The 12,106-nt window shown below is 44.6% G+C and overlaps 1 protein-coding gene across 1 annotated transcript; it reads left to right on the forward strand.

Annotated features, from left to right (window-relative positions):
- Nucleotides 1-1,468: 1,468 nt before the first annotated feature.
- On the forward strand, nucleotides 1,469-4,678 carry LOC115099265 (transcription cofactor HES-6-like). Its single transcript, XM_029616792.1, is given in 7 exon segments — nucleotides 1,469-1,741; nucleotides 1,913-1,977; nucleotides 2,252-2,349; nucleotides 2,753-2,844; nucleotides 2,846-2,881; nucleotides 2,883-2,927; nucleotides 2,930-4,678. Coding segments are annotated over 7 exon segments (636 nt in total). The 5' UTR covers nucleotides 1,469-1,669; the 3' UTR covers nucleotides 3,158-4,678.
- Nucleotides 4,679-12,106: the final 7,428 nt, after the last annotated feature.

Consider the following 12,106-nt stretch of genomic DNA (forward strand, 5'->3'; position numbering starts at 1 on the left):
GGGGTCGTGTGGGGCATGCCAATGATGTGACTGCATACAGGCTGGGATAGCCTCTGAGTGCCCGTCTTGCTGGTTGGTGGCGGATGGGCAGGGGAGGGGGAGGAATCTGTTGTTACGATGAACTGGCTCGGGATCCGGGTTGTTGTTAATAAAAGCTGCGGCCTGTTTGATCCCCATCTTGGTGTTATGTGTATTCATTTGTTGTAAAGTGTCGGGCGCAGGCAGAAGCGTCAGTCCTGGCTACCCATAGTATTATTATCTTCCAGAGTGGTGCTCCATCGGACAGATGCTATCTAAACATTCATAGCATATGTGAACTATTAAAAGAAAGAATAATTAAAAATCACTACCATATTTTCCAAAACCAGTAGCCTCCCACCTTTGGCTGCTTACAGTGGCAAAACTAGCAAAAAAATGCAAATACTTCAGTCGGCCACTAAAACAGACATAATTAATATGCCCCCTAGTGTTTACAGTACATGAGAGGATACCAGTGTTAAAGGTTTAGAAAACCTTTGATGATTTCTCGGAATTCTTGTTCTGCTTCATCATAATTGGGGCAGGTTTACATTGATAGGGTTGGATTTTCATAGTTTGTACTTTCTGCTCCCCCCTCTACTTGCTGTTCCGTAAATATGAATTTATTGCTGTAATTATTAAAATATAGGGTGTTGCTGTGCCAGTTCACCTGCGAACCCCATGCAAACAGCACTCTGGTATGTTAACTGAATTGTCTTTTAATGATACATAAATATATTTCGTATGCTTTGTTCTAGTGGTTTGGTGCATGCTTTAAACACAGGACTCTTGGAATTCTGACATGTTCCAATCCTGACTTTGCTGGCCAAGGCAGGGGGTCTCTTTTTTTCTGGCACTTGCGATTCAGATATGTATGAATTCCACTTATACATGTAAACTATGAATACCCTAGGAACAATTGAAGAAAAAAGATCTTAGAAAACTGGGCAGGCTGTCCATAAAATCAAGGTGCACATTTTTATTCCAACAGGCGACAAAAAATAACAAACTACAAACATGTGGATTCATAAATAGGAGAAACGGAATCAAACTCAAAAAAGGAAGCAAAAACTAGAAACGGATCAGCCACACTGGCTTGACCTAGATCAGATGGCAACTCATTGCCTAGAGGAAAGAGAGCTGCAAAAATAATAAGCTCTGCTTCAGTTAGCAGCCCTTGCCCTGGCACGGCTGCTAGGCCGCCCCGTGGGCCAGCAAGCAGAGCCCAAGCTTGACGAGCAAAAGGCTGAAAGCGGAGCGCTCGGGAACACCAACCAGCACGTTCCCACCCGGCACCGCCAGCCCTGCCCTCTGCGGCCGAGCGCCTCGAGCGCCCCGGGCCCCTGCACAAAGCGCTCACCTCCCATTGGCCAGTTCGCCCCACGCTCCGTCTTCTGCAGCGCGACGTAGCCAATAGCTCGCATTGACATGCAAATGAGGCGCTATAAAACGTGAGGGGCGGTGGAGCAGTGTCTGGCACTGCGGCCGGGGTTTGATTGTTGTGACAATAAAGGGAGCGGAGTCCTGCAGCAGCTCGCCTGCCAGCTGCCCGTCTGCACCCACCCACCTTCCCCCTCCCCTCCCATCCCCTCGCTCGCTCGCTCGCTCCCTCCCTCGGTCTTCGGGGCAATTTTCCGGCTTGGTCTTTGCCATGGCTCCATCCATCCGGCCCAGCAAAAACCGGGATGACGAGGATTACTATGAAATTAAAGGCGATCGGAAGGTAAGGGCTAGTGTGGCAAGGAAAGGGATGCCCCGCCGTGGCAGGATCGCTCCCTGCGGAGGTTCCCCCCACCCTTGCTTGCTGCTGAAGCGAGGGCGATTGTGACTGAGGCCTTCTGCCTGTCGCGGGCTGACGAGTGACGGCTATTGCATCTTCTTTCCTCTCCTGCAGGCGCGGAAACCGCTGGTGGAGAAGAAGAGGCGAGCTCGGATTAACGAGAGCTTGCAGGAGCTACGCTCCTTCTAGCTGACACGAAAGTAAATATTATAATAGTTGGCATGTGTGTGGTTTTCTGTCTTGCACGATGCTTTTCCTGCATGGCAGCCCTAGGCGTAATAGTTTGCCTCCATAGTTTTGGAGGAGCAAGGGGTAGGGCGGGCATGTGGGTGGGGTGGGGGCAGAAGGGGTCATTTCAGCGGTAGTACCTGGAGGGTTGATGCTGCAGGATAAAATCGGGATGGTGCCGTAGTATGGTGATGGCGAACGTGATGGTGACTGCCTCCCCCTGTCTTTGCTAGTTCCAGGCGAAGATGGAGAGAATGCGGAGGTGCTGGAGCTGACGGTGAAAACGTGTCCAGGGTATATCTGCAGAGCAGAGCTGGCGGTGAGTGTTCCTCTCTTCGCCACCCAAGGAGTTGTTTTATTCCCTGGGACACGATTTTCTCTCTGTGATAGGTCCTTTTTTTTTTATTGCTTAATTTGATTGTTCCACAACTAGAGCCATTTGAAAAGGGAAAGCAGCAAACTGCTTTTTGGGAGCTTGGGCTCTTCCAACCTGTTATGCCAAATGTGTTCGTTGTCCCTTAGATAAGGAGTAGGAATAGCTCCTTAACACACACACCTGGATGCTGGGGATGGTGGTGCAGTGATCTGGAAGGATGACAGGAACACCAGAGGTGGCAATCCACCTCTCCTAGACAGACAGGACAGCTAGGCTTCTATTTGCCCGAGGGCAATGCAAATCTCTCATTGCCGTCTGTTTCTTCCCTGTCCTGCTTTGGTCTCTTTCAGACACGGATCGCTTGCACCGAGAGGCAAGTGAAAGGTTTGCTGCTGGCTACATCCAGTGCATGCACGAGGTTCACACCTTTGTCTCCAGCTGCCCGGGCCATTGATGCCACGATTGCCGCCGAGCTGCTTCAATCAACTGCTGGAGTCTAGGCCCCTGAACGAGGGCAGCTTTCAGGAGATGACGTGGATGTGCTGGCGGACTCTGCAGCCGGCCTGGAGGAGCTGTACTCCTCCAGCTCCACAGCGCTTTCCCCTTCCCCAGCGAGCGAGGACAGCAGCTGCTCTGATCTGGAGGGTGAGGCGGAGGGTGAGCAGATAACGGGCTCCTCGCTGCCCCTGGACACTGCTGGCACTCAGGAAGTGCCTTCTAACAGCTTCTCAAAGTCTATGTGGAGACCATGGTAAAGGACTGGGGGGCCGCAGATGAGAACCAAGATCTACCTAATAGGAAGAAATCAGCAGCATGGTGCTCTTCCTAACCATTGCAATAGACATTGAGATTTCAGATGGTGCATTTATGTGTTGTGGTTTTTTTTTTTTTGTCTCTGCATTTGTTTGATTCCTCAAAACTAATAGAGGGCACTCGTAGACTGTCAGAACCATGACAGGAGGACTAAGCATAACTTTCTAATGTATTTAGCATTTCATCTTCTGCCTGTAACAGATGTTTTCTAACTGGGATGTGTTTCACAGTTTGAAAAAAAAGGGGAATACCTAACAAAGCTCTTCTATAGATGCACAGCAGTATTTCACCCAGAGTAACACATTAGTCAGTGAAGGAAGAGGTGTTAGGTTTTAATAAAATTCACGAATTCAGTGACATAATAGTCACAGCTTCTAATAGTCGTTTTAAAACGTGTACAGATTCTAGTTCTAGCTTTAAAAGCAGCAGTTTTTAGCAACAAAATGACTACCTGATTATCTGAAAAAAAATATGAGCTTTTAAATTTTTATTTCAAGCCTGAGCAGCTAAAGTGAGCTCCTGCTCTAGGGATGCTTAGCAGAGCCAAGTGCAGGCATCACATCCATCCCTGCGTAAAGTTCCATTACAGATTATGAACTGGAGAATCGACCGAAGGAGGCGTTTTTTTCCTTTCTTTTTTTAAAACTGAGCTTGTAGCTGTAATCCATAATAAAAATCCCCAACATTTTTGTTCAAAATCCACAAGAAATATTTTTGGAGACGAGGAAGGAATAAGCCTCAGCAAAGAAATAAAACCTAGAACCAGAGAGGCTATTAGCGTGATTATTGTGGAGATTTTAGCTGGCACTGCTGCTTTAAAAAGCCCCAAGAGGGTTGCTATTTTTATTTAGGGGAACTAGAAATACTGTCTTTAAGGAAGGAAGGATTAATTAGGGAGCAGCTCATAGTAGAGAAATATTTTAAATGCTGGTGGGCAGGGTGACTAGTGAAAGTATGCACATTTTTTAACTATAATGTGATTTATGTATAGCAGGATGTTAAATGTTTTATTTTAATCTTTAATAAAAATTCCCAAAAGATGCATGTATTCTGGAGTGTAATACCCTTCTGTGCAAATATGAATACAATTAAAAGCTAACTGTTAGGTACTAACAAATTAGTGTAGCTGTGCTGGAGTACTGGCCATAAGCACTTCTTTTCTTTTGCAGTAGTCCAAGCATTAAATATTGTTTTATTTTGGCACTAAAACTTACACTTTTTTTGTTTTTTTAATTATAGTGAATGTAGTGCTTTTAGACAGTGAGTTTCTGTGAAAACTCATGGACCTAGAAGACACTTTACCTGTCTTTTGGAATTGTATTAGGCGGTCCTGTGTGCTGGAAAGGAACAACATGTGGTGTACATTAACAACATTTTGTAATTTGGGATGTGCTGGCTTGTAGATTCTGATGATGGTCTCATTAAACAGCACTGTGTGGGCTATTTGCAATGCCAGATATGTATTTTATTTTCATGGAGCAGTTTGTATTTGTTTGTTTTTGTTTTCTTTTAGTGTATAATGCAAAAGGGTAAAGCTGACCTCCCTAAGATTTACGTAAATATAATACTAATTGAGGCCTAACAACTGAAAAGTTGTTTGCGTTGAGAAGGAAGGAAGTAAACAGGGTCTCCAGTATTCAGCAGCTCCATCATTTCCAATACAGATTAAATAAAGTAAGACCAAGCGATCGTTCTGTAAAACGAAGGTGTGATAACCTTGGGCCGGCAAGCCTTGGTAGAGATTGGGTAAAGGTGTTTTTTCTCCCTCCTTGCTTTCAAACAGTTGTTTCTTTATGGATTGTGCTAAATTCTTGCCTTTTAACCCTGGGGAAGGGAAGGGAGGTGAGATCTCTGACCTGAAATCTACAGCTCTAGTCCCAGTAGGGTAGGGGGTTTTGATGTGTAAATAAAGCTGTGTTTAGCAACACCTTCAACAGTGCAATTAAACAAAAAAAAAGTTATCACCCAACAGGGGATATTTGCAAAGTTATTTTTTAAGTGAGGGTAATATGGTCAATTAAATACTCTGACCTCAGGAAGGCCAAAGAGGTCTTGAAATCTAGTCACAAATGTGCTAGATTAAGCCAGCACGCGCTGCTGTCTATTGCTTAATTTACTCTTAGAATTTGGTTGTGCATGTAATATATTCATAAGGTCGGGACAGAGGCAAAAGGACATAGCAGTGCTCTTTGTCCTTAAACCCAGAATTACAGTAACTTTCCAAAGTACTCCTATGGACACTGTACAAAAGTGAGCCAATAGTGGTAAGTAACGGAAAGAGCCGCCTGCGTGGGAAGCTCACCTACTCAGTTTGAAACAACCCAGAAGAAGTTATGTGGCCCGTGTTGTGTTTTGGAGGAAATTGGATTTGTGCAGTAGCTGAGACTTCAAGCTGACCTTAACATATGTATTTTTAAATGTACAAGAAGAAGCTTTAAAATTGTATTTTCGAACACTAGAGCACATATGCTAATTCAATACTGGTGAATATTAAAAACAACACGACCAGTGCGTATAAATAGCTGTTTTCACCTGATTATGTGAGTTTAAAAGTGTGGATTGTTTGCAAGTCTGCACATGGACACATTTAAGAGTGGCTGTTCTTTTTTTAATCAGAAAGACATGACAACAAAGAAGAAATATAGATGCCCAAGCCATAGAGCTAACTTCAAAATGATTCAGGGGTGCTAAACTGAACACAGAGGAGTTTACTCAATATTGGAGGTGTCCAAGCACCCACTGCACTCACAGAGCTGGCAGCTCAGAACAGAATGAGAGAAAACTGATAAATCAGGTTCTATTCACATAGGCCAAGCTAATCAAAGACTTTCATTCCAAAACATGCCTGTATGGGTAAAAATTGGAATAGATCAGAGCTTCCTGGAGTTTTCATGCTAAGCCTTCTGTTACAAGAAGAATGTTGTATTTCTAGACTGCCTTTCTAACTCGGGGCGGCTTATGATGTTTTTAGGTACAATCACTCCCTTCCCAAAAGATTTTCCAATCTAAGCAGGTATCTGAGGGCAACAGGACATAAAAGTGACATGCCCAAGGTCGCAAGCAGGAGAAGCAGGGTTTTCAACACACATTTCCCTGCTTCACAGCCCTAACCGTTAGTCCATTCCTTTCCAAGTCTGCTTGTTAAAGCATTGCGCCACGTGCATTCATTTATTGATGGCTGCAGTCACAATATTTCCCAGAGGAAAAATTTCAGAAGGGTATATTGTACCCCTTCTGAAATTACAAAGCAAACATGGGGCCAGAGCTCTGGCTCAAGCTTCAAGAGTGTTGTGGCACAGACCCTGGGTTCAAACTCCCCATCCATGTAGGCTAGAGGAGCCTGGGGCTTGCTCTGGAGGTGAGCGAGGGCAGCTGCCCCTACGGTGGGGGTTGCTATTAGCAACAAGCAGCAATGAGGGTGTGTCTCAAGAGGCATGGCTAGCCCTGGGCTCGTCAGAGCAAGCCTTCCGGAGAGAAAGGGCTATAAAAGGAGAACAAAAATGCAATGTAAACTTTTAACAGCCATAAGAGAAAGCAGAATCACTTTTTCATTGGGTGTAAGAGTTTTAGCAAGGCCTTGAGAAGAAGCCCTGCCATAATCTCCCTTCCAGCCTCCCTCAGCTGTCTCCCACACCGCCCCTCGTAGGGCCTTGGTGGAAAATAAGAGCCATAACCTGTAAGCTTTGCTTTTCTTTTGAGAGGGGAAGTTTCTTCCTGTGCTTTTGGGTTTCCAGTTCAATAGGAACAGGCCTCTACTGGATCGCAGCATCATTAGCCTTCATGTGCAACTCTTAATTTTTTTTTTATGTATATTCCACTTTTACAAGCACTTCAAAGCGGATTACATTCAGGTGCTGTAGGTGTTTCCCTATCTCCAGAGGGCTTACAATCTAAGGACCTGACTTACTAAGGCTTTTCTCCCATTCTGGCTCTATAGGAAAAAATGCTTAGTCATGAAGCCCTAAGTTTATACCCAAAGCAATGGAGAGTGAAGTGACTTGTCCAAGGTCAGAAGGCGCAGCAGTGGTATTTAAACTTTGGTTTGCTTGGTTTACAGCCCACTGCTGTTACCATTAGGCTACTCCTCCACTCCTATGTGTGTGAGATACACTATTTTGTATCCCTCTTCCCCTTCCTACCTCCAAATTATTTAGCCCAGTCAAGGCAGCAACAGGCCTTGGATGAGGGGACCTGCACCAGGAGGCAGCAATCATGAGGCCTAAGTCTAGCCACTAGAGCTGGTCCCTGCGCAATGACTGGGAATGACAGTTTTCCCAGCCCCTGCGCTTCCCCTCCCAGGGGCTGGGAAAACTGCCTGCACAGCCATCACCATCCCTGGCCGCCCTGGGAGCAGAGTCCTGGCACGGGACTGGCGTTCAGGTCTTCTGCATGGCAGTGCACAGCACTTGCATCCCCACTGGACTGGACTTGTCTTTTCATTGGTAGTTTTTCTGGGTTTTGTTTTGTATTTTCATAGTGCTCGTCCCTATTTAAAGTTCTGTGTATGAATGCGCTACACAATCAGAATATGTTGGCTTATGTGTCTTCAATCACTGTGGCATTCGTGCAGCCTCCTACTGCCAGATACTCCCAAGCTTTGAGGAAGTGGGCACTTAGCATTTCATTCTTTTGCTCCATGCAATCATATGAAATGTATGCATGTCTGCATGCTTGCTGACTCTTAAAGTGTATTTTAAGTATTATTTTGAAGTCCTGCAGTTTTTTTCCTGCTCCACTGGGCTTCCAGATCAAACAAAATGAGGCTCAAAAAATCTTTGGCACCATGGGGCCTATGCATTAAGCATTTTTCCCATTCACAGAGAATAGGAAATATGAACTCCCTTCATTCACAACTACCCATCTTTCTTTTAGGCCTTGTTGCAACTACCCCCTCCTCGCCACCACCACCATTGCAGTTAGACTCTTTGGTGAGTGGCTACAGACCAGGGGCCGAATATACTAAGCATTTTCCCCCACAGACCCAAGGGTGCATCAGGTTTCATGAGTCCTAGAATCCGCTGGGCGTGCATCCTGAGTCTGGTCACTCTGTAATGGGCCAGACCATAGTCCTCCTCTTCCCCCAGGGGCTGTGAGTGCTGCCTCCACAGCAGCCTCTCCGCGCTTCCATGTTGATGATCTGGAAAAGGGAGCAATGAGTGAGTGATCACGTTTGCAGACGACAGAAAATTATTCAGAGTTGTTTAGAACACAAATGGATTGTGAGGGAACAGCAGAAGGACCTGGCAAGATGGGACGGGGCATCTCGGTGGTAGATAAAAATTTAATGTGGCCAAGTGCAAAGGGATGCAAATGTGGACAAATAATCCTAATTCTAAGAACATGATGCTGGGTTCCATTTTCAGAGTCACCACCCGGGAAAAGGATGTTGGAGTCATTACGGACACTGAAATCCACCACCACACAAATCGACTGTTAAGATTCTTTTCAGGAAGGAATGGAGAATAGAATGGAAAATGCCTCTGTGTCAATCTATAGTACAAGTATTGGGTGTAGCTCTGATTGCTTAAAAGATAAAACAGAACTGGTCAAAGTAGAGAGAAGGGCAACAACAATGATAAAGGTGATGGAACGGCTTTCTTATGAAGAAAGGCTAGACAGGTTAGGGGCTCTTTAAGTTTGGGATGGGGAGGAACAGGTAAAAGGAGGATGGTTATTTACCCTTTCAAATATAACTCAGACTAGGGGACATGCCCTGAAATTAAAGGTAGCAGATTGAAAGCAAATTGGAGAATATTTTTTCTGCACACAATCAGGCAGTGGAATTGGTTACAGGCATCCAGCATAGCTGGGTATAAAGGAGGTTTAGAGAAGTTCCCAGAGGAACTTAATCAGGTAAGCAATAAGAAATGGATCTACTTTGTGAGATCTGCGGAGTATTTTGTGACCCAGATTGACCTAAGCATGGCACATCTTACGTTCTTAGGATGAGAAGATGTAAATGCTTCTCTCCTTCCCACTGAACTGGCTTTATGTTGCGTGGCTTGACTTTGTAAACTATCCGGTGTCAATTCACAACTTTAGTTGTGGTTTTCTAAACTCTCAGGTTATATAAGAAAAATCAAGTTTTTTTTTCCCTCAAATGAATGAGACAGATTTGATTTATTTGCCTCTTGGTAGTAGTGCATGTGAGCTTCAGAGACCCAGGGTCCCTCCATGAAATGCCCTCTGCAATTTGAAAAGCTCACATGGCGCATCATGTTTGCATAATTATTATTTATGTCCAATAAAGGATATCGCAGCTTGCAGAGAATCTGGTTTTGTCTAGGACCAATAGCTGTTAGATCTATGTTCCAGCTATAGCTGGAGATCCATTAATAAAAATCTGGAAGTGAGGAGGGGCAGGGAGGTATCTGATGTGCAGTTTAATCTGTTCAGGGCTTCTGAAGATTAAAATGCAGCTGCAAAACTAAGGATCTGAGCAAGCAATTGTATTTCTATACTGATGCTGCACTGCAAGCAGCTGGGACTAGGGATCTATGGGAAAGGAAGGTAAAGGGATGGGACAGCTGGGCTGTGTTTGCATGAGATGAAAGAGTCTCCTGGTTAAGGAAGGACTGACACCCCTGCCCCTTTCTGATAGCTCTGGGAAAGGCAGGTGACAATCTTGGCACCTCAGGTAGGGAAATGATTCTTTGAGTCAACAGAATAAATGCCAGGCTCTGTTAATCAGGGGAGAGGGGTGTTGTAGCTACAGGGTTAGGGCCTTCAAAAGATGTCAAAGACCTAGCAGAGTACTTTCATCTCAGCCACACACTGCACCACACAAACACAACTCCTAGCCACCCCTCTTATACTAACTAAGCTACGCTTGACAAATTAATCACCATTTGAGTGACTGAGATTCTGGACATCTGTAACAGCTGCTTTTTGATTTAATAAATCATAGTCCCAGAGCTTTGTAGTAACCGAATGATATAAACGGTAGGGAATCGCTGAGGCCAAATTAACTTGTACTAGTCTTCTGATGGCCAGTGTTTATTTAAAAGGGCCCACTTTATGCAAATAGCAATTTCTCTCTTTGCTTACCTCTGAACCAGAGTCCAGAAGCTTCAAAGTTTTGCTCCAGGACCATGTTTTAAATTAAGAAAGCAGTCATTGTACCTGGGACATGTCTTTTTATATACTGAGTTTAGACTATGCCATGTCAAGCTCCTACATCAACCAGCAGCAAACAAAATAACAACACTCCCTCTAAATCCTGAGTTTTTCAATCTCTTCTGGCGAAACGATTTCTCTGAGAGAAGAGTAGTGAAAGGTGCTAACCCGCTGAATACATACAAGAGCAGCGGGCCACCACACAGATGCAAATGCAGAGGAGAAATTTGAAATCCACAAATCAGGTTCAGGGAAAGTTTACATCCTTTGAGTAAGGCGTCGCTGGATTTCCAGATTTACATTTCTGTACCTTGCTAAATAAGTGCCATTGCCAACACTTCCCTCCAGAAGGCAGGAAAAGGTGGAAATTTAAGGGAGAAAGGGGAGCGCTTTGTCACAGGCGAGGAGGAAAAGGCAGCTCTTCTCCTCAATAACATAAACATATTACCATCATCAGAAAAGGAGAATTACGGGGAACAAAAGGGGAATTCACCCCTATTCAAACTGCTTTATATGTAGCTGAAGCCTGGCATTATACACTGAGATCGACTAAGCAAACTGGCTGGATTCATGAATCTCCTTCACCATGTATTCCGGTATCTGTTATACACATTGAGACATCAGTCAGGATAGGATGGGATGATTTTCTGTAGTGCATCAGCCGTGGAGATGTACCCAGGGCTGCAAGCTGAGCATGTCACAAAGGACCTCTCAATCCAAGAGACCCATGCATTAAGCACAGTTTCACCTCCAGTTGTGTGCACAAAATCTTACTGGAGATGCAGCCCACAAAACATGTACACACAACATTGTGTGCTTAAGTTAGTTCCCTCTTATGGAAATGCCGTACTAATGATGGCAATAGCTATTACCTTCCAGAGCAGAGAGGGATGCTGGCTTATCTCATGTTTTCCAAGCGCTGGAAACATAACTCCCAGTCCAAGATGGAGTAAACTTTCCAGGGGTAATATTAGTCTGTGGGTGGAAGCTGGAGATCCAGTGCTGACACCTGTGTAAGGATTTTTATGCGCAGAAAAATGCTTCATGTACAAAAAGCATGTTTTCCAACCATTAAATATGATTTATGCTCACAAAAAATGCTCTCTGTGCTGAAACTGGATTGTGGTGCGCGATTACTCATTTTACAGTATGTGCAGAAAACGTTTTGCTGTTTGCCAAGACTTTGCGTGCACATTTTACTCCTGATATATTAGAATACCATTAGCTTACTGCACCGGGAGTTATAAATAGTTAGCTTGTGCATTAGGAAGGGAAACTTCGCAGAATTTCAGTGTGTGGTCTTCATGCTCAGCTTTTTCCTTCGGCTCCTCCTAGTTTGATCCCCCAGGAGGTTAAGTGACTTGCCGATGGTCACACAGAGGCGAAGGTGGGAAACGAACTTGCACTAGAATTCTGACAGACCACATCCATTGGCTGCCATTAGCCAACACGCTAATATGTTATCATGTGAAGGGAAATGTTAATTTGCATATGTAGATTAGTTTATTGTAGCACCTGCAGACCCATCACTGTATCAGGTGTTTATAATGCCCCTGTTTCAAAGAACTTACAAATTAGGGGACTACTGAGCACAAATATCTGATTGCTGAACAGGCTTAAGGATGCCGAAGCCCTCGGTCACCCAATGAGATTGATCAACCGGGAGCTTGTCCATCAGTTTGTCTGCATACATACCTATTTTTTCCCCTTGATTAAGCCTTTAAAAGAAAGTGAACCCGTTTTGCACAGGAAATACTCTACATCTTTTGGTGGGC

Source organism: Rhinatrema bivittatum, chromosome 9, assembly GCF_901001135.1.
Source record: "Rhinatrema bivittatum chromosome 9, aRhiBiv1.1, whole genome shotgun sequence".
NCBI lineage: Eukaryota > Metazoa > Chordata > Amphibia > Gymnophiona > Rhinatrematidae > Rhinatrema > Rhinatrema bivittatum.